The following is a 25,505-nucleotide window of genomic DNA, read 5'->3' on the forward strand; positions in this document are numbered from 1 at the left end:
AACAGTGTAATTAAGGTGTAAAATGATGAAAAGCTTTAGCATCTTAAAAATGCTTAAATTTATGAAGCTACAGTGCAAACTTCATTTTGCCATTAATATTTATTACAAGCTCCTGGCAGGCATCTGGGAGGAGAGCTCTGGTCTACACGGACACACTAAGCCCCTGTAAGGTCTTAGCACACCTTCCTGTTTGTATATTATCTGTCATGGATCTGTTTTCATACATAGGATTATTTCTTGAAGCCTATGCAGAAACAGATACATCTGCTAAGTCTGTCTCTCTTCCATATATCCACTTACCCAGGAGACCACATTTATTGTATGTATAATCTCAAACAATGGGTTTTGTTTTTTGTTTTTTTTTTGGTTTTCTTTTTTTACCCCGGAGGTAGGTGTGAGAGGCAGTTTTTGCAATTTGGTTCAGGGTCTTTGACACACTCTGCTTTTTAAAAGGTTCATCAAGTGTATATCTTCGGGTCATCTTCTAGACTATTTGTGATTAATAACTCCTAGAACTGGTCTTTTTTTTTTTTTTTTTAAATTAAGTGTACAGGCAATGAATGTCGCGCAAGCACGCTCATCATGTCTGCCCCGTCTGTCAGTCTTTCTGCCTTTTCTTCTGAATTGCCATCATCTTCCAGAGCCTGTCTGGCAAATGTCTACTTCCACAGTTCACTCCAAGCCAGTGAACGCCGATGCGCATTCCATTCCTGCAGGTGCCTAGCCGTCCTGCTTCCTGTCCGGGTCTCTCTCTCTTTTGCCCATCAGCCAGCCGCTCGCTCACTTGCCATCGCGTACTCTTGTCACTTCGGGAAAGTCCGTCGAGTCCTCCTCCGAGTCTCCCGCCACCCTCCTTCCTCCCCCGCCCCGGGCTCGCCCTCCCTCCCGCCCTCCCTCCGGCCCCCCCACCGCACCCACCGGCCGGTCCCCGCGCTCGCCCGCAGTTCAGCTGGAACTTTACTCCAGCCGGGGCAGGGCGCCGTGGGCGCGCGGGGCGGGCGCGTGCAGGAGCGGCGGCCGCGGGAGCGCCGGACGGCGTGGGTGTGCGAGCGGGCCGGGGGCGTCGCGGGCCGGCCTGCCCTATAAGGGGCCGAGCCGCCTCTGCCTCCGGGCGGGTGCCTGGCGGGCCGCGGCGGCGGCAGCGGCGGCGGCGGCTGCGATTGGCTCAGGCGCCCCATCCGGGGACTGGGCTCGGCGCTGCTCGTTCGCCCTAAAGGTACCAATATGGCGGAGGTGAGCGGAGAAACCGGGCAGCGGCGGCCGTGCTGGAGCGGGAGCCGGGCGGCCCCCCGAAGCCCCGCAGCGGGCCCGAGAGCCACGGCTCCTCCCGCGGGTCCTCGGAAGGCGGCGCGGCGGCGACGGGGGTGGGGGGGCCGCGGGGCGGCGGCGAGGCGCGGCGAGGCTGCCGGAGGGGCGGGAGCGGGCGCGGGAGCGGTCTCCCTTCGGGACTAGGCCGCGGCGGCTCCGACCCCGGCCGGGCCGGGCGGCGGGGCCGGGCGGCGGAGGGCGGCGGCGGCGAGCCTCGGGCCGGGGTAGCCTCCGGGCCGTGGCCGGGGCGGCTGACGCGGGCTGCCGTTCGCTCGGCGCCTCCTCCCGGGATCGGGGTGGGTGGAGAGCGGCCGATCCTCGGTCGGCGGCTGGAATGCAGCGCGGAGAGCGGGCTGCGCCACTGCCCCGCCGGAGTGAGCCGACCCGGCCCTCGGCTCTCCGGCCCCCCGCCGCCCCTCCTGACCGGGGGCTCCGAGGCCAGCGGGAGCGGAGCGGGACTCTCTGCCCCGAAGCCTGCGAGGTGCGGCGTCCCCGGGCGCAGAGACCGACCCACACCTCGACGCCCTCGCCCGCCGAGCGGCCCGAGAGTCTCTTTACCCCGGGCCGGACTTGGGGGTGGGGGGGACACCGGGCGACCCGGGCTGCCGGGCTAGCTCCCCTGGGACGGGCAAGCTGGGGGAGGGGGCGCCGTGATGGGAGCACCGGGGCCGGGCAGGAGCGAGCTGTGTGTGCTAGGGCCGAGCTGGCGGGCTGGGGACCGACCGCTCCCCCGGGGGAGGACCCGGCTGGTCCCAGACTCAGTGGTCGCGGCTCCTCCGACCTCGGCGGCTGGTGGGTGGGGGTGGGGAGGTGGGGGTGGGAGGGCGCTCCCGCTTTGGGTTGGGGACCAGTGTCAGGGTCGAGCTGGCCTACGCTTGGGGCAGTCGACAAACCCTGGAGTTGGGGCGCCCGCGCACTCCAAGGGCAGGCTGTGTGTGTGTCTCCGAGGGTGAGACCCTCCTAGGGGACGGGGTTGCGTTTCGAGGACTTGCTCTAGGGCCAGCGGAGAGCTGGGTGAGCTGCTGTAGTGGGGGGACTCGTGAGATGCCCGGGATGAAGGATTGATGCTGCGAGCCGGGTAAGCTCCGGCTTCGGCTTTCCCGGCTTTGTAACTTGCCGAGCTCTAAACGGTGTCTTGGAGTTGCCCGTTTCAACTCCAGCCCTCGTCCGGAGTCTGCGAGTTTGTACACTGGGGACTTGGGGAGGAAGGCGAGGCAGCCAAGAGGGGGCCCGAAAGGGGCCGGGAGCGATTGGAGCGAAGCTACGTCTTGCACTTTTTGGCAGCTGCCTGGGAGCGCTCGGCTCCGCCCCCTCTGCGCCCTGTTGCCTGCGCTGCCTCCTTTTCCTTGCTACAGGATTCAATCTCACACACTTTTCTTTTTTTTTCTCTCTCTCTCTCTCCCAGGCTTCCTTTGGAAGTTCGAGCCCAGGTTTGTTCAATTTTCTTAACCTCTTCGGGGGGGGGGGGGTCCCAGAGGGAGATAGGATTCTCTGTACACCCACAGAAATGTACCCTGCTATATTTTTTCATCATTTGGATCTTAGAGTTCCAATGTAGTTTTACTTGTTAGAGGAGAGAATAGTTGTTCTCAGTGCACATTGGAAAAAGTACCCCAGAAACCTTATTACAAAGTCTTTTATTCTCACATAACTTTTTTTATTGTTTGCCTCTAAGCTGGAAATAATGAATCCCAAATCAACTTTCTATAAATTAACACCTTGTTTTATTTTTATTTATTAAAAATAAATTGTCCCTTTAACTTGTCAGAACTTAGGGCAACTTGGATTATTAGCTTTTAACTCTCCATTTTTCTTTACTATGTCTCTCAAGTGTCTGTTATATTTAAACTGAAAATTGGGTTAGGTAAAGCTACCTTAATAATAAAGGAAAAAAAGCAATGTGTGTCTTCCTGGTTTTGTACAGAGATGTATTAATATGGTTATTTTGAGCAGAGACCCATCTTAGCCTACCTAGTACAGAAGCCAGAAAATACATTGAGGATCTAATAAAAGGAGTCCACAGAATCTGCGCAGGTGTACCTACATGGGAGAGGAGGTTGTAGAAAATCAATCTCTCTCTCTCTCTCTCTCTCTCTCTCTCTCCTTATCTGCTAAACTGTTTTAGGTTCTCAAACTTTCTCTAGCTGCCTTGTCTCACTTGTTCCAGAAAAGTGCCTCTGGAATTCTCCCACCCCTTTATTGTACATGGAGGCAATTAGAATTGTTTTGCAGAGAGTCACCCAGCATAATGGGGTATATGCTTAATTTCCCCCTTTTCTGTATAGGGACTACCAAGTGCTAAGCAAGTTCTCTGCCATTATCCCCAGACGACCCCTCCCCCCCCCCCCCCCCCCCCCCCGGGTTTCTCTGGTTTAGTTGTCCTGGAACTCATTCTGTAGACCAGGCTGGCCTCGAACTCAGAAATCCGCCTGCCTCTGCCTCCCGAGTGCTGGGATAGGATTAAAGGCGTGCGCCACCACGCCAGGCCCCCCAGACTTTCTTTATATGCTGCTTTCCAGAGAGCAAGCCATTTGCCTTGCAGTCTTACTTTTTGTATTTAGCTAACTTTCAAAGATCTATTTAGATATCTTTTAAGGAGGTAAAATAGATCAACACCAAGTGAATGGAATATGTGATTGTTTTTAAAATCATTGTGTACATCTGTACAAGTGTTTTTAAATTTTTCCTGAGACAAGCAGCTCTTATGACACAAACAAGTTCAGGGAAAGAATATATACATGATTTAAACCATCAGGTTGATAATATAATTTTTCATTTTGCATCATTATCTGTAAAAGTTGCAATTTCAATAAAAATACAAAAGGCAGTGTGGCTTTAGTATCTAAGCAGACACTTAGTTTTTAATGACTTAGTCAATAGAATTTTAGATCTGGAAGGGACTCACAGATCATTGCCTTTAGCCGTGTGTATTTTACAAATGAAAACCCAAGCTAGACCTAGGGATTTTGAATGGCCTGCTTCAAGTCTCAAGTCACAAAGCCAGGAGTTCAGGGCCTTCTGTTTCATCCTCGACACTGGCATACCACAGATGTTTCTCAGGAAAGAAAATTTATAGAGGGGGTGTTCTGGTTTTGAGCTAGTGAGTAAATATTTCTTTATCTCTAAAAGTTTAAGTTAAGTAATATCTATTTCAACAAAAATGAGCATATGCTATTTTTTTTTTTTTTTTTTTTAGTTTTAAAGAAATAACAAAACCTTGCAGGTGTTATGGAAGTGGCCACGTGTCTTTGTGGGATGGGAGTGGCTAATGCTTCTAAGTCTCTGAGCTCAGACACGGAACTGTGGTTGGAGCCTCTCCACCATGAGAACATGTGGGACTAGTTCACTGTTTTGGTAATGATCTCACATGGTGCTTAAGTTAGAAATTTTAAACAAGTAATAGCTTTCTTAAAAACAGAGCAAACTGTTGAATATTCTTCCATATACCTGGCCGTACCCTCGGGTCTCAGAATTCCTCTTCCCAAGCTCCTGAGCTTCACTGGACCCATTGCATTCAGTACTATGTAAAACCAGTGGAGGGAGGCCTGCACTTCTCCTGCGATTGTCCTATTTATTTACTTATTTTTGAACTTGTTGATTACATACTTAAAACTATGGTGTTAAACAAGCTTGTAGTGACAATAGCAACTTGGCAGTGGGATGAATTCTTCCCATAAATCTAACACTTTTGTTTGTTTGATTGGTTTTTCGAGAAAGGGTTTCTCTGTGTAGCCCTGGCTGTCCTGGCACTCACTCTGTAGACCAGGCTGGCCTCGAACTCAGAAATCTGCCTGCCTCTGCCTCCCGAGTGCTGGGATCAAAGGTGTGCGCCACCATTGCCCAGCAATTCTAAGACTTTTAAAAGCAATCTAGAACATGGATTTGCACTTTTAATGTTTGTCTGATTAATTCTGAGGAATTTTAAGATATGAATAAAGTGATTCTATGCTTTTAAAAAACTTGTTAGCCAGGCGTGGTGGCGCACACCTTTAATCCCAGCACTTGGGAGGCAGAGGCAGGTGGATTTCTGAGTTCGAGGCCAGCCTGGTCTATAAAGTGAGTTCCAGGACAGCCAGGGCTACACAGAGAGAGAAACCCTGTCTCAGAAAAATAAATAAATAAATACCTTAATTGTTATATGTAGCTGCTTCATAGAAGTATTTGTCTTAAAAGCCAATTTTCTATTGAATTTTTTGTCTGTTTAGGGTTATAGATAATGTAAAATATATAATCTCTTCTGAAATGTTAATGTTAGTTTGTTGACTCTTTTTCTGGAAGTCTCCCATTCCTGGAACTTCTGATGTTTGGTCATTTGGCTTGTCTTTAGGCTGTACTAGGACTTGAACCCAGGAGCCCATGTAATCCAGACAGGCATTGTGCCACATTGCTGTGTGCCCAGCTCTTGCTATTTTCAGGAAATGATAACTAGTAAGAATTTTCAGAACATGCCATTGAAATAATTTTGTTACGATTACATGTTTTTTTTTTTCTATGGTCTGGATGCCTATAAAGTGTAAATACTATACCTTGTTCTTTTCATGGTCTGGATGCCCGTAAAAGTGTTTGTGAATACTCTACTTGTTCTTTTGCTGGTTAGGTATCTTTTTCAAGACCATATGTAGTTTTACTTTACAACCCATAAAGTGGATAATAAATTGATTTAATAAAGTTCACATATAAGTATCAAAGCCTCTGGAAGAGCAGCACACGTCTTTCTTTGTTGGTGACTGGCCTTGCGGCGGGTGTGTGTTTCCTTGTAGTTGGCTCTCTGTCTTCTGAGGACCATGACTTTGACCCCACTGCTGAGATGCTAGTTCATGACTATGATGACGAAAGAACTCTAGAGGAGGAGGAGCTGATGGACGACGGGAAGAACTTCAGCTCTGAAATTGAAGACTTAGAAAAGGTAAAGGCTTCCTGTCAGATTAGAACACACACACACGTGGTAAAGACTTAGACATTTTATCGTAACTTCTTCTGCAACCTTTCTGAACTATTTTATGCACCTTTTTTATTGTTTAAACCTAATATTACAGATTTCCTCTTATTTTGAGAGTAGTATAGTCAGAACATGTTCATTATTTATCTGTTAGCGTCATTTTTTTACCTTATCTAAGAACAGTGAGGGTCGGACTTGAGCTTAACTTAGTCCTGTAGTAGAGTAGGGAAAAATCTTTTCCTTCCAAAGAAACTTAGATTAGTGGGATGCTATTAAGAGACTGAACAAATTTTACTGTGCTATCAAATGTAAGTTGGCAATATTCCGTTTGCACCCTCCAGTCATCTTTTCCAAACATTCTGGATTGAGTGCCGTTCACAACTTCTTAAGTCCAAAGTCAATATAAATTCAAATGAACTGCATTTTAAGCCTTCCTTTGCACTAGGCCTATAGCAAAAGTCTTCTTGCAAGGGGTCACCTTGGAGCTGTAGGATTCAACTGTCTGTAAGTTAACCCCATTTGAAAATTTCTGATCAGCTCACTGGAACAAAAGCCTTCAGGAATAATAGCCAAGGGTATCAATTATTGGAGTTCCCACCACTCTTGTGCTTCTGGGGTTTTTTAAGAGTGCAAACATAAGCAGTCTCTTCAGGCTTTGTGAAGCAGGGCTGAGTACTGTAGTCATTTCTTCCTGGTAGTGTACAGGGAAACAGTCTTCCCGGCCTGCTCTCTCAGGCTGCTCCAGTACACCTGAAGTTTTGGAAGCACCTTCATTCACATGATTAATTAATCCATGGTAATTATAATTAGGTTTATTCATCTAAAAAATCTCCAAGACAGAAGTGGTGGCTCACGCCTCTCTGTATTCCAGCATTTAGGAGGTAGACTCCGCGCGATCATGAGTTCAAGGCCAGCCTGAGCTATATAATGCGCTCTAGTCCAACCTAAAAGTATGTAGTTCCTCTTTCTATGTGTCTGCTGATAATTGCATTTTATCAGCCACCTCTGGACTTCTCCATTAGAAGAGTTCTGCATCGGCTCTCGACGGCTCTCGACGGCTCTGCTTCTCGCAGAATACAGGGGTCTTTACATTTTTCTGAAAACCGAGATGGCTAGTTGTTTTCTAGTGTGCATTGGACAGGAGACCAAATGATCCTGCTACATCCTCTGAGTAGTGGTTCTTTCTTCAGTAAAGTGTAGCTGTCTCTATTTATTTTATGTTTAATAAAACATAAAAATGAATAAAAGAAACAAAGGGTAAAGCTTGCAGAAATTTTATATTTTGATGTTTTTATGTAATTTAATATAATATATTGATCTTTATTGAAACTACAATTTAGGCATTGGTATATTTCAACAGTTGTAGGGATAAGATGTTAATGTTCATTTTCAAAAATTAGAAGTTTTTATTTTTATACTAATGTTGTCTATGAATGTAATTTAGTGCTTACAAATTTTTGGCCATCATGCTTATGTGGTGTGGAAAATAATAGAGATGCAAAATTAGCTTTTCTAATGTGACTCTTAGATTGTGTGGCTAGATTTTAGTTATAGCAAAGTAAGGCTTTATCATAAGCTTTATAAATTTTGTTTTTTTTTTCATATAACTGCTTCTTGAGATTTTAATTTAGTAGTTCTAGATTTAGATGTAGCTCTTAAAAAGGTTGTTATTAAATTGTCTAAAAACTTACAAGTTTAAATAAGAAACTTTAAATCATCCTTTCCACTAGGTTTTGTGGAAGGTTAAAGATTATAGATTTAAACATTCCATATTTATTGTTTTGGAGAGTCTCAAGAATACTGTATTAGGTACTGAATTATTTGATCTGCATCACAGTCTTTGTGTTTTTGAGACAGGGTTTCTCTGTGTAGCCCTGGCTGTCCTGGAACTCACTTTGTAGACCAGGCTGGCCTCGAACTCAGAAATCCACCTGCCTCTGCCTCCCAAGTGCTGGGATTAAAGGCGTGCTCCACCACCGTCTGGCATGCATCATGCATGCCAGGAGAGTGTTAACTCATTTCCCCGTTACTGACAGTAAAATGTCCCATTGGTTAAGAAATAACACAGATGAACATGTGGTTGGCAGTAGTGTGTATCCTAATTTCTAACATGAGCATCAGATTAAAATAATGGTACTCTCCTTTCTTACAGACAGAGATGGAGGTGTAATGGGCTGGGTAGTTTACCAAGGTGATCTGCAGTCAGCGTGCCCTGTGACTAAATTATCTATGCACTCCGCTTTCCTCATGCGTACTCCCATCATAAAGCAGCTCAGTGATAAATACAGCTGCGCTTACCTGTGTCCTTAAAGTTAAATAATCCAACGACAGGGGAGAAAGTCTGTCCCTAGCATGGTTGGTGGAGTTTGTCAGCTGAACTGGTCATTGCAGGTGACCTTGGGCCTTGGTAACTCAGTTTTGAGGGGAAAAGTATGAAAACACGATTACTAGGTTCTAATAGGAAGTTCATTTTGCAAAATGCTTCAGAAACTGGATTCTCTTTAACCAGCATCAAGTCCAGTGCCTTCCCAGCAGTGATCTCCATCAACCCCAATAGGAAGACTGTCTGCCATCTTTTGTACTTTGTTTAACAATGGTGTTTTTATGAAGAATCAAGAACCTCTTGTCTCTTCCCCACCTCTAGTTTTTTTCTATTCTTTTCAGCCTTCCTATCCTAGAAGTATATGCCTCATCTCTCAGGAATCCATATATCCCCTCTTTGCCCTCAGTTTATTCTACTTACCGACGATTTGAGCTAGGATCTTACTGTAGAGCCCAGGCCCGTCTCACATCTGGGATCCACCTCCCAAGCGCTGAGTTATATACTATTCTTTTTTATAAAGTTGTCAAGTATGTCTCCCATTTGGATGAACTTAACCCCCTGACCTTGGTCTCTCTCCTTTTTAGTCAAGTGTCAGACATCTCTGCTTCGCCCTCCAGTTTAACCCTTAGCTTGGCCTCTTCCAGTTCATTATAAGGGCACGAGGGATCCTGGTTGCCAGATAGTAAGAATTCTTGCCTGCCCTTTTCTCATTTGGTTTCTCCTTGTTGTTTGACTGCAGGGAACACCCTTGGCCTCTCAGCATCCTGCTTTCCTGGGTCCATCCCTCTCTGCTGTAGGCAGATTCTGCCCTTGTCTTCGGATTTTACCCATCCATGGGCTCTCCCTCAAGCGCAGCAGTCCACCTGTCATCCATGTTTGTCCTAAGCCCTTGCCTTGGTTTTGTGGCTCTGGAGTTAGCTGGCTCCTCAGGCTGGAAGTCCTTCCTATTAAGACTTAGATCTCTTTCATTCCTGCTATCAAATAACTTAAAACTGTATTTTCCTCTTACATGTTATATATGAAATTCTCTTCCTTCGGGTTCTTATTCTCCTGGGTCTAGAATAAAGATCCCACTTTAGGATTTATAACTGTCCTGTTTCCTATAAGCTCCTGTATCATATCTGAAGTTGTTGGAATAAAGCACAGACCCTTTCTCTGTGTGCCCTGTTGTCTGTCGGCAGCTCCTCAGCTCCTGGCTTTACCATGTAGACACTAATGGGTGCCGAGCCCGAGTCTCTGAGCTCCAGGCTCCCGGCCAACTTGACTTTTCTTCTTGGATGCCTTATAGTTCTCAAACTTGTGTCCTGTAAAAATCTTGAATATAATTCCTTAAAAAAAAAAAATCCCCCCCACCCTGGCCTTTCATCTTTCTGTCACTCTAAGAGTTGCCCGCCCTTTTGCTCAAGGAGAGGTCTTTATCACTCACTTCATGTCTCTCCATAACCCCACAACTCTTATTTATGTAGTGTTCCAGTATTTGAAGAAGAAAGATGTCAGTTCCTGCTTTTTATGTCTCTGTGTTTGTACTCACAGTCATGCCTGTGGGCATGTTGCAGTCAGGGGACAGTGTGCAGGAGTCTGTTCTTTCCTTCTGTCATTCATCCCACTTAGCCATGGCCACCAACTTCTTAAACAACCATCAGCTTTCAGTACATCTTCCTTTGACTGGAATGGTAGACATAGGACTATGCTTTGAGACTCAGCCACATGCTTGGGTGTCTTTGCTATCCAATGAAAATGGACCCCAGCCTTACTCTTTATCTTAGGGTTCTTTGTGTTTTATTTGCACTACATAGCTTGCAGCTCTCTCTATATTTGGGCTTTGTTGGTTCCCTTAATCTAAGGCTAAGCCTGTTTTATATCAGCAGCTAACCAGTGCAGTGGTCTGAGCCCACGGATACTGATGGTGGAACACATCCTGAGACACAGCTTTGTCTGTTCATCCCGACTCCGGCCCTGTTTTCCTGGGTCAGCACCCTTGTCTGGGTGCACAGTAGGGCATCAGTTTCAGAGTCGGGCATCACAGCCATTGTTGTATGGCAGTTAACCTGTCTGATTCTCTCAGGGCTGAATTCTTTCAGAGAAAGGACTTTCTGTAATTTTCTATATCCCTGTCTAATAACTCTCAACAAAATACTAGAGTCAGTGAATGATATGATAGACCATTAGGACATGAGGAACAACAGCGGCCTTCACACTATGGAGGAGGGTCACTGAAGTCCTAGAGAAGTGATGCTACAGACAGGTGGCTGACAAGGTTGCAACCTGGTCCCCTCCTGCAGGAGGTTCCTCCTTGCATGAGTAATGTTCTGTCTGACTTTGTAAGTTAGCACTGTCATACGGTTTAGTCTAAGCTCTGTCTGAGGTGAGGCCCAGTGCTGTCGCTAAGTTCTCTAGATACAAAAGTTCTATAGAACAAAAGCCAGGGGCCTTCAGCCTATGTTCCTTGGGCCTGGTGGATAGCCAGCATCCTGTAGGCACCGGCAGTGCTTAGCACACTCTGGCCACTCATGGACACTAGTCACATGCTTCATGTTAGCCCTGTATGACAGAGGTGTTTGTCTTGAAGGGAACTAAACCAAGCTTTAGAAAGAAATCTCTTAATTGACATAGGTAACCATCTCAGGAGTTTCTGAGTTATCAAGCTTATTTTTGCAGTTATGTGTGCGTGGTAGGTGTTGAAGCAAATCTGCATTAGAAGTACATGGTGATGAGCTTGGGAAACAGTTTGGGGGTCACTGTTGATCATAGCCTAAGTACCCGGCTATAATGCTGAGGCCAAAGCATGCGGGTTATCAACGCAGTGTTGTCAGGAGGACTTGGGGCTGCTATTCAAACTATTAAGAACAGAGAATGTAAAATGGCGGTTGGGTTTTGGACATTATTACATAAATATATAACTACAAAGTAAATATACCAATATTTATACAGAACCCAAGGTTATTTGAGTAAACAAGCTAAAAATGATGTGAAGTTGTCTGTTGGTCACTTGATTGGCCTATTGGAACTGTTTGCTTTTGCTAATACAGCACTTACTCACTGGGCTTAGTACTCTTTTCTACAGCAATACACAAAAAAGCAATACACTTTTAAAAGCTTGGCTGTGGTTGACTCTGCCCTGTTGATACTGAGCTGTACAAACTTGAGCATTGCAGTTAACCCGCAGTTCACGTTATGGCATTACTGAGTCCATGTCTACCCTGCTTGCATAGGAAGGAAACATGCCTCTAGAAGACCTGTTGGCATTCTACGGCTATGAATCTACAATCCCAACGGTTGCGAATTCCAGTGCAAACAGCTCCCCAAGTGAACTTGCAGACGAACTACCAGATATGACTCTAGACAAAGTAAGTATGGGCCCTTATGGAAGTATCAGGGTCACTGTCATTGCCTGGTTTCTAAGATTCTTAATGCTTAAAGCATTTTCTAATTCTGAAATGTATAAACTTCCTCTTACTCTGACTGCTCTAAACATCCATTTGGATTTGATCCTATTGCTTTAAGAGTAGTAGTAGCAGCTGTTCAATCAACTCTTGCTCACTATTTCTGTTTAGACATTGTAGCTAGGGGATTTTCCTTTAACTGCAGTTGGTCTGAAGACCTCTGTTAATGAATCTCCCAGAGCCTGCACACTAAACTGGCTTAGGCAGACTTGTGCTTCTGGGTGACAGTGGTCACAGCAGGCAAGGCCATGATGACACGTCTCACACAGACTGCTTGTAGGGAGGCCCACTCCTTGCTGAGGAGAATCCTGAGGCCATGCCTCTCTGGGTGGGGTTCTGAGAGGCTTTCTTTGCCAGTTAGGCTTTAGGCAGGAAGAGAGAATCCACATCTTGGGACCTACCTCTTACTGTGTGCTTTCTTCAGTATCATTCAGCCTTGGGTACCTGCTGTGTGACGGTGACTTTCATACAAATCCATACCTGCTTCTTTTTAAGCACCAGTCACTTAATTGGACATTTTAACCCATCGGAAGAGTGGAGTTTGGAGATAATTCTAAATTTTTAAGAATTGTTGGAGATGGGAGTGGGTGGGTAGGGGAGTGGGGTGGAGTGGGGTGGGGTGGGAGGGTCTGGGGGACTTTTGGGATATAGCATTTGAAATGTAAATGAAGAAAATAAATACATAATTTAAAAAATTGTTGGAGAAAGTATAATTTCTGGCCACGGAGAAGTTCTATTTTTATTGTGGTTTTATTGTTTTTGAATTACTGTCTCACTGTTTTGCTCAGCGTTGGCATGAACTCCTGAGCTCATGAAATTCCCCTGCCTCAGCCTCGTAACCTGCTCCAGAGACACACGCTGTTGTGCTGTGCTAGAATATACTTTTTTTTTTTATTATAAATCCACTGAAAATTGGTATGGAACTTCCAGTAGATTCTTTGCATGGCAAGTTGTTTAAGTGTGCAATTGCATTTTTTATTCCTATTTGACAAAACTTTAAAAATTTAAAACAATATATTAAGTATTAAATGTTATTAGTATTTATACACAAAGTAAATTACAGAATTTCAAACTTTTTAGAACCAAGGTGCAAATTGGTTCTTAATTATTGAGTGTTATAAAAGCAAAAGCGTCCCCATCAGCTGCTGAGGTTGCAAGCAGCTCTTCCTGACCTGCACTGCTTTCTAACTCTTGCAGGAAGAAATAGCGAAAGACCTGTTGTCGGGCGATGACGAGGAAACCCAGTCTTCTGCTGATGATCTGACTCCGTCCGTGACTTCGCATGAAACTTCGGAGTTCTTCCCCCGGCCTTTACGATGTAAGAATGCTAGAAATAGAGTGTGGGAGTCTGGATAGGATTCCACCTTTGTCACTGGGATGGAGTGAACCCATACACTCACTCAGTTAGTTTTGCAAGGCTGCCTGTTTTCATCTGTTGCTGTGGTAAACCATTTTACTTAGTTCAGCCACAAAACAGTTCTTGGGCTTGTTGAAAGGTTCAGCTTAGGATTTACCAGTGCTCAAAGTATTTCCATTTTTTAGTGATTTACTATATTTTTTCCCTTTAGTTTTTGGTTGTTAATGTTTTTAGTATATTAAAAGGGCTTTAAGCTGAAACAAATGCTAAATTGCAGCCCATTTGTGTTGTTCTTAATGTTTCCCCGTGCACATGACTGGATAGGTTCAGGGGCAGCTTTGGGCTCAGCTGTCTGCAGTCCTGGGTCAGTCCCATGAGGACAAAGCCCTGTGCTGCACTTGACATTTCAGATGATGGCGTGGTGACAAGGGGAACACAACACTGAGTGTTGGTGCTCTCAGTGTTTGTCCTTGTGACAGATGCTAGCTGTGAAGACTGTACAAGCAGGCTTAATGGATCTTCTGTATTCAAGTTTTTACAAATTAAATGGCATTTTCTTAGGTGCTTAAATGTGCATTTTTTTCTTTTAAGCAAACACTACATGTGATGGAGACAAGGAGTCAGAGATTGAGGACGTTGAAACAGACAGTGGTAACTCACCTGAAGATTTGAGAAGGGTAAGCCACCTGTCACTAATGTAATAAAGCATTTAGACTAATGCTTCTAAAAACTGTCTAGCTGCGGGCTGGAGAGAGATGGCTTGGGGTTAGGAGCATGCGCTAATCCTGGAGACAATGGTACAGCGCCTGGCACCAGGTTTAGTGGCTCACAAGTGCCTGCAACCCCAGCTTGAGGGGATTTGACTCTGGCCTCTGGGCTCCTGAACTCAATTCATGCCTGTGTGCATGTGCACACACAAATATGCGTAATTAAAGATAAATCATTAAAGTGGCCTAACTAGATGAAGCATTTAGGTCCCAGCACTGTTGGATGGTTCACACCTATGACTCCTGCTCCAAGAAATCACTGTCCTCTGGCCTTTCACCTGGACTCTTGTGCATTACCAGCCCCCAACACACACACTTAAATAAAAAAACCTAAGAACCTTTCTTGAGCAACTTGTGACAGTTTTAGTGTTGCACAATAAGGTTGATTTTGATAGGTAAGAGCTGATTTGGGATTTGTTTTTATAATGCTGCTTTTACTTCTCAATTTTCCTGTAGGAAATAATGATTGGGCTGGAGTATCAGGCAGAAATTCCCCCTTATCTTGGCCAGTACAATGGTGACGACGAGAAAGGTAAGGTCAAATTATCTTACACCCAAGCTTGTGATTATACCAACCTAGACGGTAGAGAGACAGGTTGATCCAGAGGAGCTCCCATAGTCCAGACAGTTAGTTCTGTCTGGGAAGAAATATATCAAGTAATCTTGAAGCTGGGCCTGGTGGGAGCCAGTGGCAGGGGGATCACGGGTTTCAGGGCTGCCTGAAGGGAGGGAAGACCCTGGGGGCTTCAGGGGCTGTGAGCAGAGCCTCATCTCCGGTTCTGAGAGGTAGTGAGAGTGAACAGAAACTCTGGGAGCAAAAAGAAACCAGATGGAATGCTGTGTCCTGCTGCTGGCAGAGCAGGAAGTTGCTGAGGCCAGTCTGTTGCCTCCTGACATGTACCTCAGCTGTCTTTGGTCCTGAGAAAGTTCACAGGGCCATTTATGGAATTCAGGAGAATTCCAAAGAGGTTGTTAGAGAATTCAGCAGTTGAATTTTTTGTTGGTTTGGTTTGGTTTTTACAGCTATATTACAAAACTATAAGATTCTAACATGCACTTTTAGGATTATAGTTCACTAGCCTTAGATGGTCAGTAAAGCCAGCATCAACAGTAGCTTTGTGCTGTTGGCTCCAGCAAACACTGTTCTTGTCCAGCATTCATTCACATTGCTGCTCAGTTACTTACCCCAGTCAGAAGCTCTGTCCAGTGCGAGAGGCACAGGCCAGACATTCTTTAATTAATGCCTTCATCACTTGTGATATGTTAATGGGAATTTCTTTCTTAGCTTATGAAAATGAGGACCAGTTACTGTGGCATCCTGGTGTGCTTTTGGAGAGCAAAGTCAAGGAGTACCTTGTTGAGACCTCATTAAGAACTGGAAATGAAAAAGTCCTAGACAGGCTTTCTTCAGGCACACACACCAGGGATAATGAACAGGTAAGCTTCCTCTTACATAGTATTTCTAGATAACTTGGTTATAGTGTAAATAGTGTAAATAGGACATCATCTTTTCTCAGGGGTTTGTTGTGTTGAGGTTATGAAGGGTGTGAGTGGAGGCCAGAGGTTGGCCATGGTGTCTTGATCACTCTGTTTTGTTTTTTCGAGACAGGGTTTCTCTGTGTAGCCCTGGCTGTCCTAGAACTCACTTTGTAGACCAGGCTGGCCTGGAACTCAGAAATCCGCCTGCCTCTGCCGGGATTAAAACCACCATGCCTGGCTGATCACTCTGTTTTTTGAGACAAGATCTCATCAAGAATAATGTTGGCACTTGGTTTAATGTGTGCTGTCTTTTTTGCTGCAGGACAGTGTTTATCTGCTTACAACTAATATTATCTCATTAGAAATTTATTCTGCTTTGTCAAGTCCTCTTACAAGAGCAGCAAGAGACAGACCCCATACTAATATCCCCTCTACCAAAAGTATCTAAAAGTGGAGGGTTTGGCCAGCCATGGTAGTGAATGCCTGTAGCCTCACTCAGCACTTGAAGCCAGGCAAAAGAATTTGTTATGGTCAGCCTCGTCTAATATGCAAGGCTATCCTGGGTTCTATCAGACTCTGTTTTGGTAACTCTAAGAAAAGATTAAAGAACCTTCCCATGTGAGAAGACCTAGAAAGATGCAAAGTCAGTGTGGTGAGCGTGGATGACTTCTGGGTCAGAAGGAACAGATGGCTCTGCCAGGTGGCTTGGTGAGGAGCCCCAGTGCCTACGTAAACAAAGAGGGGCGTGGTGCTGGAGAGCAATTCAAGAAGACACCTGAAATCGATGTCTGGCCCACACAGGTTCTTGTGTGTACACTTGCACACACATATAATACCCAGACACTCGCATATACTGGGATGAACAAATGTCATAGCAGTCTTTACTTAACCCTGGTTGTCTTAGGCCTGGAACTCCTTGAGATCCACCTGCTGGGATTAAAGGCGGATGCCACCATACCTGGCTTGTCATGATTTGAAAGCATTTTAGTATTGTTTGTCAAGACTCTCTTAAAAGATACCTTGTTTCTTAAAATGTTCTTAGACCATGTCTGTTAGCAGCAGTTTTTATTGGTTGTTTTTTCCTCTCCCTCTTGTTCTCTTAGGCATTATACGAACTTCTCAAGTGTAACCACAATATAAAGGAAGCCATTGAAAGGTACTGCTGTAATGGAAAGGCATCTCAAGGTGAGAAACAACTGAAAACAGGAGAAATAATGAGGGGTGTTCACGTGAGCATCAGGATAGGTGGTGTGGTGCACAGGACGGAGCAGGCTGTAACCTTTTTGTTCGTTGTCATAGCACTTACTTCCTTTTGTCCAGTTACTGGTAGTAGTTACAGAACAAAGCAGACCTCACAAGTGACAATAGAGCCACAGTAATTTAAGAAGAATGATTTTATAATTTGACTGAAAAATGTTGGGAATATTTTGGTTTTATGTAAGTCAGAAAATAAAAGGGAGATTTAGACTTAATCGGGAAGAAAGGAGGGCTGGCGAGATGGCTCAGCAGGTAAAGGCTCCTGGCTGCCAGGCCTGAGGACCCGAGTTTACATCGATGAAAGGAGAGGAGCAGCTCCAGCAACACTGTTGTCTGACCTCCACACACGGACACACAAGCACAGAGACAGGCGGTGAGGAAAGGAGAGGGGCGCAGTGGAACATGGTTTCATATAAATGGCTATCATGCACTCTCTCCACAATTAAGTGCATGTAGAATGAAAATAGTACTTAGTGACGTTGGAAAATGTAAAAGCTGGAAATAGTGTATTTACATTTGTAGGTTGAGACACTTGCCCTGTAGAAGACACTTCCTTAGAAGGATTATTTTAAACTGTCAACTTCCAGTCTTTAGACCAGATTTTCCTGAATTCAAAATGTTTCATTTTCTCTTTGTCTACTGCTTGTAATGGCTTTGAGGATCTGGTCCCCAGTATCAGTGAGTGAGGCAACTCAGAAATGACTAATCCCTGAGCCTTGGCTGTAGCCTTGTGAAGGTTTTCTTGCCCTAACTCTAGAGTTTATTTCTCAACATTAGTGGCTGCTGGAAAATTGATGGAATTTAGTATTTTGAGAGCATGGATTAATTCTCAGCACTCACATACTGACTTTAAATAAATATGGATGGATTTTTCTCATAGTCTGGAATTAAAGAACTTACTTTTTACATTAAACCGAAATAGAACCTTTCCTTTTATTCCAGTCATTTTTTTCTAATCTTGTTGGGACTGGAGCAACAGCTTAATTAGTAAAGAGCCAGTGCTGATCTCCAGAACACATGGGCAAAGCTGTGCTGGTATGCACCGGCGATCACGCAAGCCAACTGGGAGGCAGGCACACACCCTTGGCTCTCACTTGCCATCGAGCCTTGCCTAGTCAGCTAACCCCAGGTTAGGGTAGGGAGAAAACCTGGCTCAATAAAACAGGGAAGCTCTGTCCTGAGGACACAGTCATGATCTGAGTCTTCATGCACGTGTGTACATGTAACTGTTGACATTCACACGCAGACACACAAGAAAAAAAAACATGTATTTTAATACATTAAATCCTTGTTACACAGTGCAGAGAACAAAAAGTATGTTTTTTGTTTTCTTGTGTTTTAAGATTTACTATTTCAGTTGTGTAGGTGTAGATATATCTGTGTATATATCTGTATATATCTGGGTTTATGTACACGTAAGCAGTGGTGCAAACAGGCTAGAAGAGGAGGGGGCCAGAGTTACAGGTTGTGCTGAAATGCTTGATGTGGGTAGGAGGAATGGAACTCAGGTCCTCTAGAACAGTATACAATCAACTACTGAGCCCTCTCTTCATCCAGGAAAGTGTGTGTGTGTGTGTGTGTGTGTGTGTGTGTGTGTGTGTGTGTGTGTGTAATGTAGCTGAAGCACCCTGCAGTCTGAGTATGTGTGAGGAGTGAGTCTGAAGGGAAATCCAGGATGCACATGGCAGAGTCCCGAGCTCTTTTCTTCTCTCTCTCTGTAGAAGGAATGACAGCGTGGACAGAAGAGGAGTGCCGAAGCTTTGAACATGCACTGATGCTCCATGGAAAAGATTTTCATCTCATTCAGAAAGATAAGGTGAGCTGGCGGAGAGATTGCTCACTACCGCAATTACAACGGCTGCAGTCACTGCCTTATACATAGCATAGACGAATGAGGAGTAGCTCAGTGAAAGGCAATCCGAGAATGTCCACCCAGACAGTGAGAAAGGCAAAACTGCTATTAAAACTGGGTGACTGCAGAGACTGCCGGCAGGAACTCAGTACTGCTCTTACAGACTTAAGATACAAGGGCTAGATGTGTGTGTCTGGTTTGAGTTTTGTTTGTTCTCACTCTTCCTCCACTGAACTGCCTGACTCCTTGGTCAAAGATCAGTGCTTACATTTTTGGGCTCCATTCTTTCTTTAGTAATGTGCTGGCCTTCTCTATCCAAACACCCCTGTATCAGATTCTCTTTGCTCTCCCTGTCCCTGTCCCTATTCCTCTCCCTTTTCTTTGAGACAGGGTCTCACTATGTAGCCCTGGCTAGCCTGGAATTCACTATGTGGACCAACCTGACTTCAAACTTCAAACTCTCCTGAGTGCTGGAATTAAAGCCCATACCCTACTCACTGTTGGCAGTACAGTGTTAAATAGTCTTGTTCTTTTGCTTTTGTGTTCCATAGAGAATTAACTATCGGTGTCCACAGAGTAGCCTGCTGGGGTTTTATTGGGAGTATACTGAATGAATCATTAGTCTTCTGTTCCAGGAACATAGATTATCCATGTATTTAATGTCTTCATTAAGTGTTTAATATAGTTTTACTCAAATCTAGTTGAAGGTACTGATGTATTTTCAGTTTTAAATTTCAGGTCATTATTTGTACATAGGGAAGTAATAGGTGTTTCTGAGTTGTTATTGTTTATATATATATATATATATATATATATATATATATATATATATATGCATATATATTTACTTATTTAAAGCTAATGTCTCCCTTCTGTAGTCTAGGCTGTCCAGGCCCACTGTAACCCAGCAGGCCTCACAGGTGCTGTTCCTACCTCAGCCTTCCTTCCCAGTGTTGAGATTATAGGGGTGCACTACTGTGCCTGGGGGTAGTTGGTTAATCTTCATGGTTTACATCCTCAATCCTGAGACCTTGTTACCTTTTTCAGTATTGATGATTGAAGCTGGCAAGGCCTCACATGTCGCTCATCCCAGCTCTCTGCATTTTGAGACAGGGTCACACTAAGTTGCCTGGACTGATCCTGAATTTTGAAGCCAGGCAGGCCTTGAGTGTAGGCTCCTGTTTCTGGGGCTCACCCCTTTCCGTTTCTATTCTGTTGATTCTCTGGGGTGTTTGTACAGCTTCTGTGACTTTTGAGGCGAGATGGTTCTTCTCTTCCTCTCCATTCTCTGTGCCTTTTCTTTTTTTTTTTTTTTTTTTTTTTTTTTTTTTTTTTTTGGTTTTTCGAGACAGGGTTTCTCTGTGTAGCCCTGGCTGTCCTGGAACTCACTTTGTAGACCAGGCTGGCCTTGAACTCAGAAATCCGCCTGCCTCTGCCTCCCGAGTGCTGGGATTAAAGGCGTGCGCCACCACACCCGGCCTCTGTGCCTTTTCTTGTCTCTGCATTACATACTCCTTCATTACTATATTGGAAATTTCATGCTTTTTGTATATTAAACCAATAGTCTACTGTTTTCTAAATGGTAAGCTAAAGCTTTCAGTGCAAATAGATTAAATATGTTCAAAGATGTCTGACTTATGAAATTTAATCTTAATCCACTTGCTCCATAAACAGTCCCCCCACTTACCATACACTATTTAAGGCACCTGGCATACACAGCAGTGGGTAAGGAAGAAGAGGTCTGTGGCTTCAGGAAGCCTATATTCTCTATGAAGACTTAGTTAATGGTGTTTATTGAAAGTTATACTGCCTTTCATGGTTTCAAAAGTGTCTCCATTAGTGTCTTTAGGTCACAGCTTACTGTGGAATCAGGATAGAGACTGAAATGTCTGTATTGGGGCACTGATAAGTCGGAAGAATGGGTTAATTGAATAAAAGAAGTCTGTATAGTCAGACTGATGGCTGTTAAGTGTTTTGGAGGACTGTAGTTTGGGTATGGAGCCAACTATTTGATTTACAAAAGTTAGTTGCTAAGCCCATTGGAGATAAGAGCCAAACACAAGGAGCAGAAAAGCCCCGCACCTGTTAGTGAATGGTCTTTCCCTACAGAGCTGGAGGGTGTGGGTCTTGGGACTCACCGAGCCCTTAGATAATATGGTGAGACTGTTTTGTTCTCCTCAGTTTACCTGCTCATCATTGGAAAATTATTAGTCCCAAGGAAAACCACTCATAGACCTGTCTTTGGACGTTGGTTAGTTCCCACAGCTGTGGTCACAATGAGAATTCAGTCACAATTGTTTGAGGATTTTTTAAGTAAACATGCAACATTGTGGATATGCATTTGGAAATCTCATTAGAGACATGTCACTAATACTTGCTAAAAGATGGTGTTGGGAGCATCAGTTGTCTGCCTTTCTTTACTAGGTGAGATCTAGAACTGTCGCCGAGTGTGTCGCCTTCTACTACATGTGGAAGAAATCAGAACGCTATGATTACTTTGCTCAACAGACAAAATTTGGAAAGAAACGCTATAACCATCACCCTGGTGTTACGTAAGTATAGTCGTTTGACTTGAGTGGCTGCCATGTTTACCTGTGATGCCCAGTTAAGATTACGGTGTGTATTCTTCAGGGACTATATGGATCGTCTCGTAGATGAAACAGAGTCTCTGGGTGGTACCGTCAGTTCTTCAGCCTTAACTTGTAACCGGCCTGAGCCCGTTCCTGATCAGCCGCTGAACATTCTCAGCTCCTTCACTGCCAGTGACCTGACAGGTAAGATGAGACTGCGTGCACAGCCTGCTGCAGGCTGCATTCTGTTACAGAGCAGTGACCTCTCACTTAAACTACTTTCCATTCTTTTCTAGCTTTAACCAACAGTGTAGCAACTGTCTGCACCCCAACCGCTGTGAATTGTCTGGATGACAGCTTTCCTCCGCTGGCAAACACACCTCGCGGACACGTCAGTCATGTGCCTGTCGTAACGGAAGAGTTACTCACCCTGCCCAGCAACGGTGAAAGTGACTGTTTTAATTTATTTGAGACTGGATTTTACCATTCAGAGTTAAACCCCATGTGCAGCGAAGAATCAGAAAGACCAGCAAAGAGATTGAAGATGGGCATTGCTGTCCCCGAATCCTTTATGAATGAGGTTTCTGTAAACAACCTGGGTGTAGACTTTGAAAATCATACACATCACATCACCAGTGCCAAAATGGCTGTCTCTGTAGCTGACTTTGGCAGTTTGTCTGCCAACGAGACAAACGGATTCATCAATGCCCATAGTCTGCATCAGCACCAGCACGCCGCCCTTCATTCCGAGTGATGGGAACGGGAAGCCCAGGGACAATGGGTGTGCAGTACCAGTAAACTCGAGGGGAGCTATCAGGTTGGCATAGTCTTTCACTGGAAGTTTGAACCTTTTTCACTATGACATCAGTGATGTCAGTATGTATAGAACTATATCTTGATTTATCAAGAGTATTTTCATTTTTCAATCCATAAATGTGGAAATGAACTATGATCCGCAGAGTTGGGAACTAAGATGGAGCTCTGTGGTGCAGCTTTAAGCTCTGCTTCTCCTCCTCATCCCTTAATACCTCTTCCACGGCCTCCTTTTTTCTGTTCCCGTCGCCCTCACCCCAGATTTAAAACCTGTAGACAGAGGCCACCAGCTCAAACCAGCACAGATGTTCAGAACTGATGTGGCTTCTTTTCATGTCAGCTCCTTTTGCCGTAACGGATGCAGTGGAATCAGTGTTTACAGGCACCAACCCCGATCCCTGCTCAATGTAGCATTTTTTTTTTTTTGGTTTTATTTTCTTTATTAATAAAAAAAAGCAGGGGTAGGTTTCTTTAAACTGCACAAACATGCAAGGATTTTTTTAAAAACAGAAACTTCTCTCATGTTATTCAACTAGAGCACTTCAGTTTACAAAACAGCAAGACCATCTGTCTGGAAGCCAGCACGAGGAGCTGTGTGCAAATGAAGGAGACACTTGCTTGGATCCTGTTTCAAAATTCTAGACCAGGGCTACCTTACACAGAATTGGTCATTGTACTGCCGGGGAACTTCTGTGTAAACTTTTTTTTTCTTTTTTCTTGTTTTTTACAAAAAATAATTGGCATTTGAAGATGTGATATTCATATGGGGTTTTGTCCACCATTGTCAAGATTGTAATATTAAAAATCATACTGGTCACTGGTAATTGAGTTGGTTCCAAGGCAGTTGACTTGCAGAGGCGCAGTCTACAAAGCCCAGGAAGTTGTCTCAGTGGTTTACATTTTGGGACACCTTGTTTGGAGCACTGCAGTTCACAGTGTTACTAAACTTAGAATTCTGATGGGATCCATAACGCAGACCCTTGAAGCTACTTTGTTTAGCTCGAATAGTTGGAAAGAAAACTGTGAGTTTCTGTCTGAAGTAGAATGGTACGTTACCACTTTTAAGTTCTAAAATGTGACAGATGGTCACGTGCATCTCAGACGTGATTTCACTTTTATTCCAAACATGAATAAGAAGCCATTGTCATAGCTTTGACCATTTTTGCTTTATTAGACATGCTCCTTTTAAGTTTTCAGGTGAGTCAAACTCTACAAGACAGTGTTAGGATATCAGCTTTGCTTTTACAGTTAAAACAGTTACTTTTTGCACCGTCTTAATTAAATATTTTGATTTTTTTTTTTATTTTACTAGTTGTGTTGCTGTTTATGAGTGTAGGTCGCTTCAAGGTCGTGCTGAGGAGTAGGTAGGAGGTAGTGGTCCTAGTGATTGGAAGGGAGGGTATTTATTCCACAAACTGTGAACTGCAATGACATCCTTGGTTTTGGATGGTGTGTATTGTTTTCCTTTGCAGCATTTTAATGAAGATTGCTTTGAAGTGTTTACGCAGTAGCACATTAACTATACAATTTAGTTTAGCACAGAGGACAAAGGGTAGTTGAATTAATAACTTAAAATCAGTCTTTAACTTATGCATCTAAAATTTGGTATTCCTGTATGCACACAGTAAACAGTGGGCAGCCTGGGCTCCACGTTGCTTCCTGACACTCTCCAAGTGCTTGCTTAGCTTTGCTGTGCTGTGCTGTGCTAAACTTTGAACCTTCTTTCTTTCGTTCCCTTCAGTAGACTTTCTTTAATGTAGGAGGATACCGGGCATATTCTTGCATTGTTAAAACTATATTTTTCACTCTGGGTTTACAGTGGCTGGTCTGTATAAATAATTTACACAAAGATGACTGAATGCTAATACCAGTTGCACTTACATGAAAATGCCCATTCTCATTGGCTGACACAGTTTATCTATGCATCGCTGGGGTCTTGATGTAAGATGGAAACAGTGTTTCTCATCTAGAGTTTTGATTATCAGCAAGTTGAATGGACACTTTAGTTATTTAAATAGAGTTTTGACCAAAATCCAGAAAAATGATATGAGAGAAATAAATTCCAGCTAGTTTAACAGATTTTTAAATGCTAACTGGATTTTAGCCTCTTAGAGAGTGCTACCTAGCTGGTAACGTTTACTTTTAATTCCTTGTTAAAATGAGGCAATAATTTGCAAGATTTTTGTATATATGTGTACAGTAAATTCTTCATATCTTTTTAGACCTAATTCAATATTTTCTGACTGCTCCTGTCATGTATGATACATTTTTGTGCATGCCTGATGTGACATTCATAAATTGTACCACTATGACTTTATCCATGTAAAATAGCTATTTATTGAATTTTCTTCCAACAGCTGGACTTATTTTTTTGTCTCCATTTGAACATCTTAACAGAGAATTTGTTACTGTTTATTAAAAGAATTGAGTTTGAAAGCATAAAAAATCTGCTTTGCAATCGTATGAAGAAAAACAATGCCTTTTATCACGTGTTAATAAGCACAATTCTTCGAGCAAACGGTGATGAATTCTTTGTTTCTTTCATTTGCCGCAATATTTTCATATGAACAAACCAAAAATCCATGGTGAGCAGTGGCGATGTCGGCTGGCCCATCCTGTGCGTCCAGGGCACTCGGAGGATGTGGGCGTGGACGAGTGTGACCTGGTGCTGTGACTGGAGCAATACTTTACTTTCGTCACGTGTGCTTTGCCGTGCTATGCCGCCGGCCTTTTAATGTTTAGTTTTCCTCTTGTCATGGTCAACTGCTGAATTTACTTGAAGGATGTAGAATACTATTTAAAAAAAAAAAAAACACACAAAAAAACCCTAAAGTCTGTACAATGAGGTCACAGAATTGTGCAATCATTTCCTTTTTAATTTTTAAAATTGAAGGTCACAAATATTTGAGATCAGACCTAATAGAGTAGCAGTACTATTTAATTTAACCAAAGTCTAGTAAATACTTCAACTTTGAATGTAAACTAACAAGCCCGACCACCAAGGAGATTGTCTGCCCAGAGTTTCAAAGCACATTGTCTACGAATGGAAATTGAAATAATTTATAAAATATTGACATTACTATGTTTTTTAAAAAGTTCCTAATTTTTTCACTAAAAGGAGGGAAACTATTAGTTTTATTGTTAAATATGGTAGATATTAATATTCCTCTTAGATGACCAGTGATTGCAATTGTCCCAGTTTGAACTAAGTACCCTGTGAGTATGAGGAACTAGTGACAATCAGAACAAGTTTTAGTATCCAGTGTTGAAGAGGAAGTTGCTATTGTTGCATTGATTTTAATATTTGTACATAAACACTGATTTCTGAGCATTATTTTGTATTTGTTGTACTTTAATACCTGGTGTACAGCTCCAGAAATAAAAATCTGGGAATCTG

General features: G+C 43.7%; 1 protein-coding gene across 1 annotated transcript; it reads left to right on the plus strand.

Moving 5' to 3' along the window:
- The first annotated feature begins 1,056 nt into the window (after window positions 1–1,056).
- On the plus strand, window positions 1,057–25,505 carry Mier3 (MIER family member 3). The gene is made up of 13 exons (XM_021180356.1): window positions 1,057–1,233; window positions 2,714–2,738; window positions 6,069–6,214; window positions 11,783–11,917; window positions 13,211–13,331; window positions 13,962–14,047; window positions 14,594–14,669; window positions 15,423–15,574; window positions 16,720–16,801; window positions 18,595–18,689; window positions 21,150–21,277; window positions 21,357–21,499; window positions 21,592–25,505. Exons 1-13 carry the CDS (start codon window positions 1,225–1,227, stop codon window positions 22,047–22,049), a joined length of 1,656 nt encoding a protein of 551 aa, XP_021036015.1. The 5' UTR covers window positions 1,057–1,224; the 3' UTR covers window positions 22,050–25,505.

Source organism: Mus caroli, chromosome 13 (assembly GCF_900094665.2).
Source record: "Mus caroli chromosome 13, CAROLI_EIJ_v1.1, whole genome shotgun sequence".
Classification (NCBI taxonomy): Eukaryota; Metazoa; Chordata; class Mammalia; order Rodentia; family Muridae; genus Mus; species Mus caroli.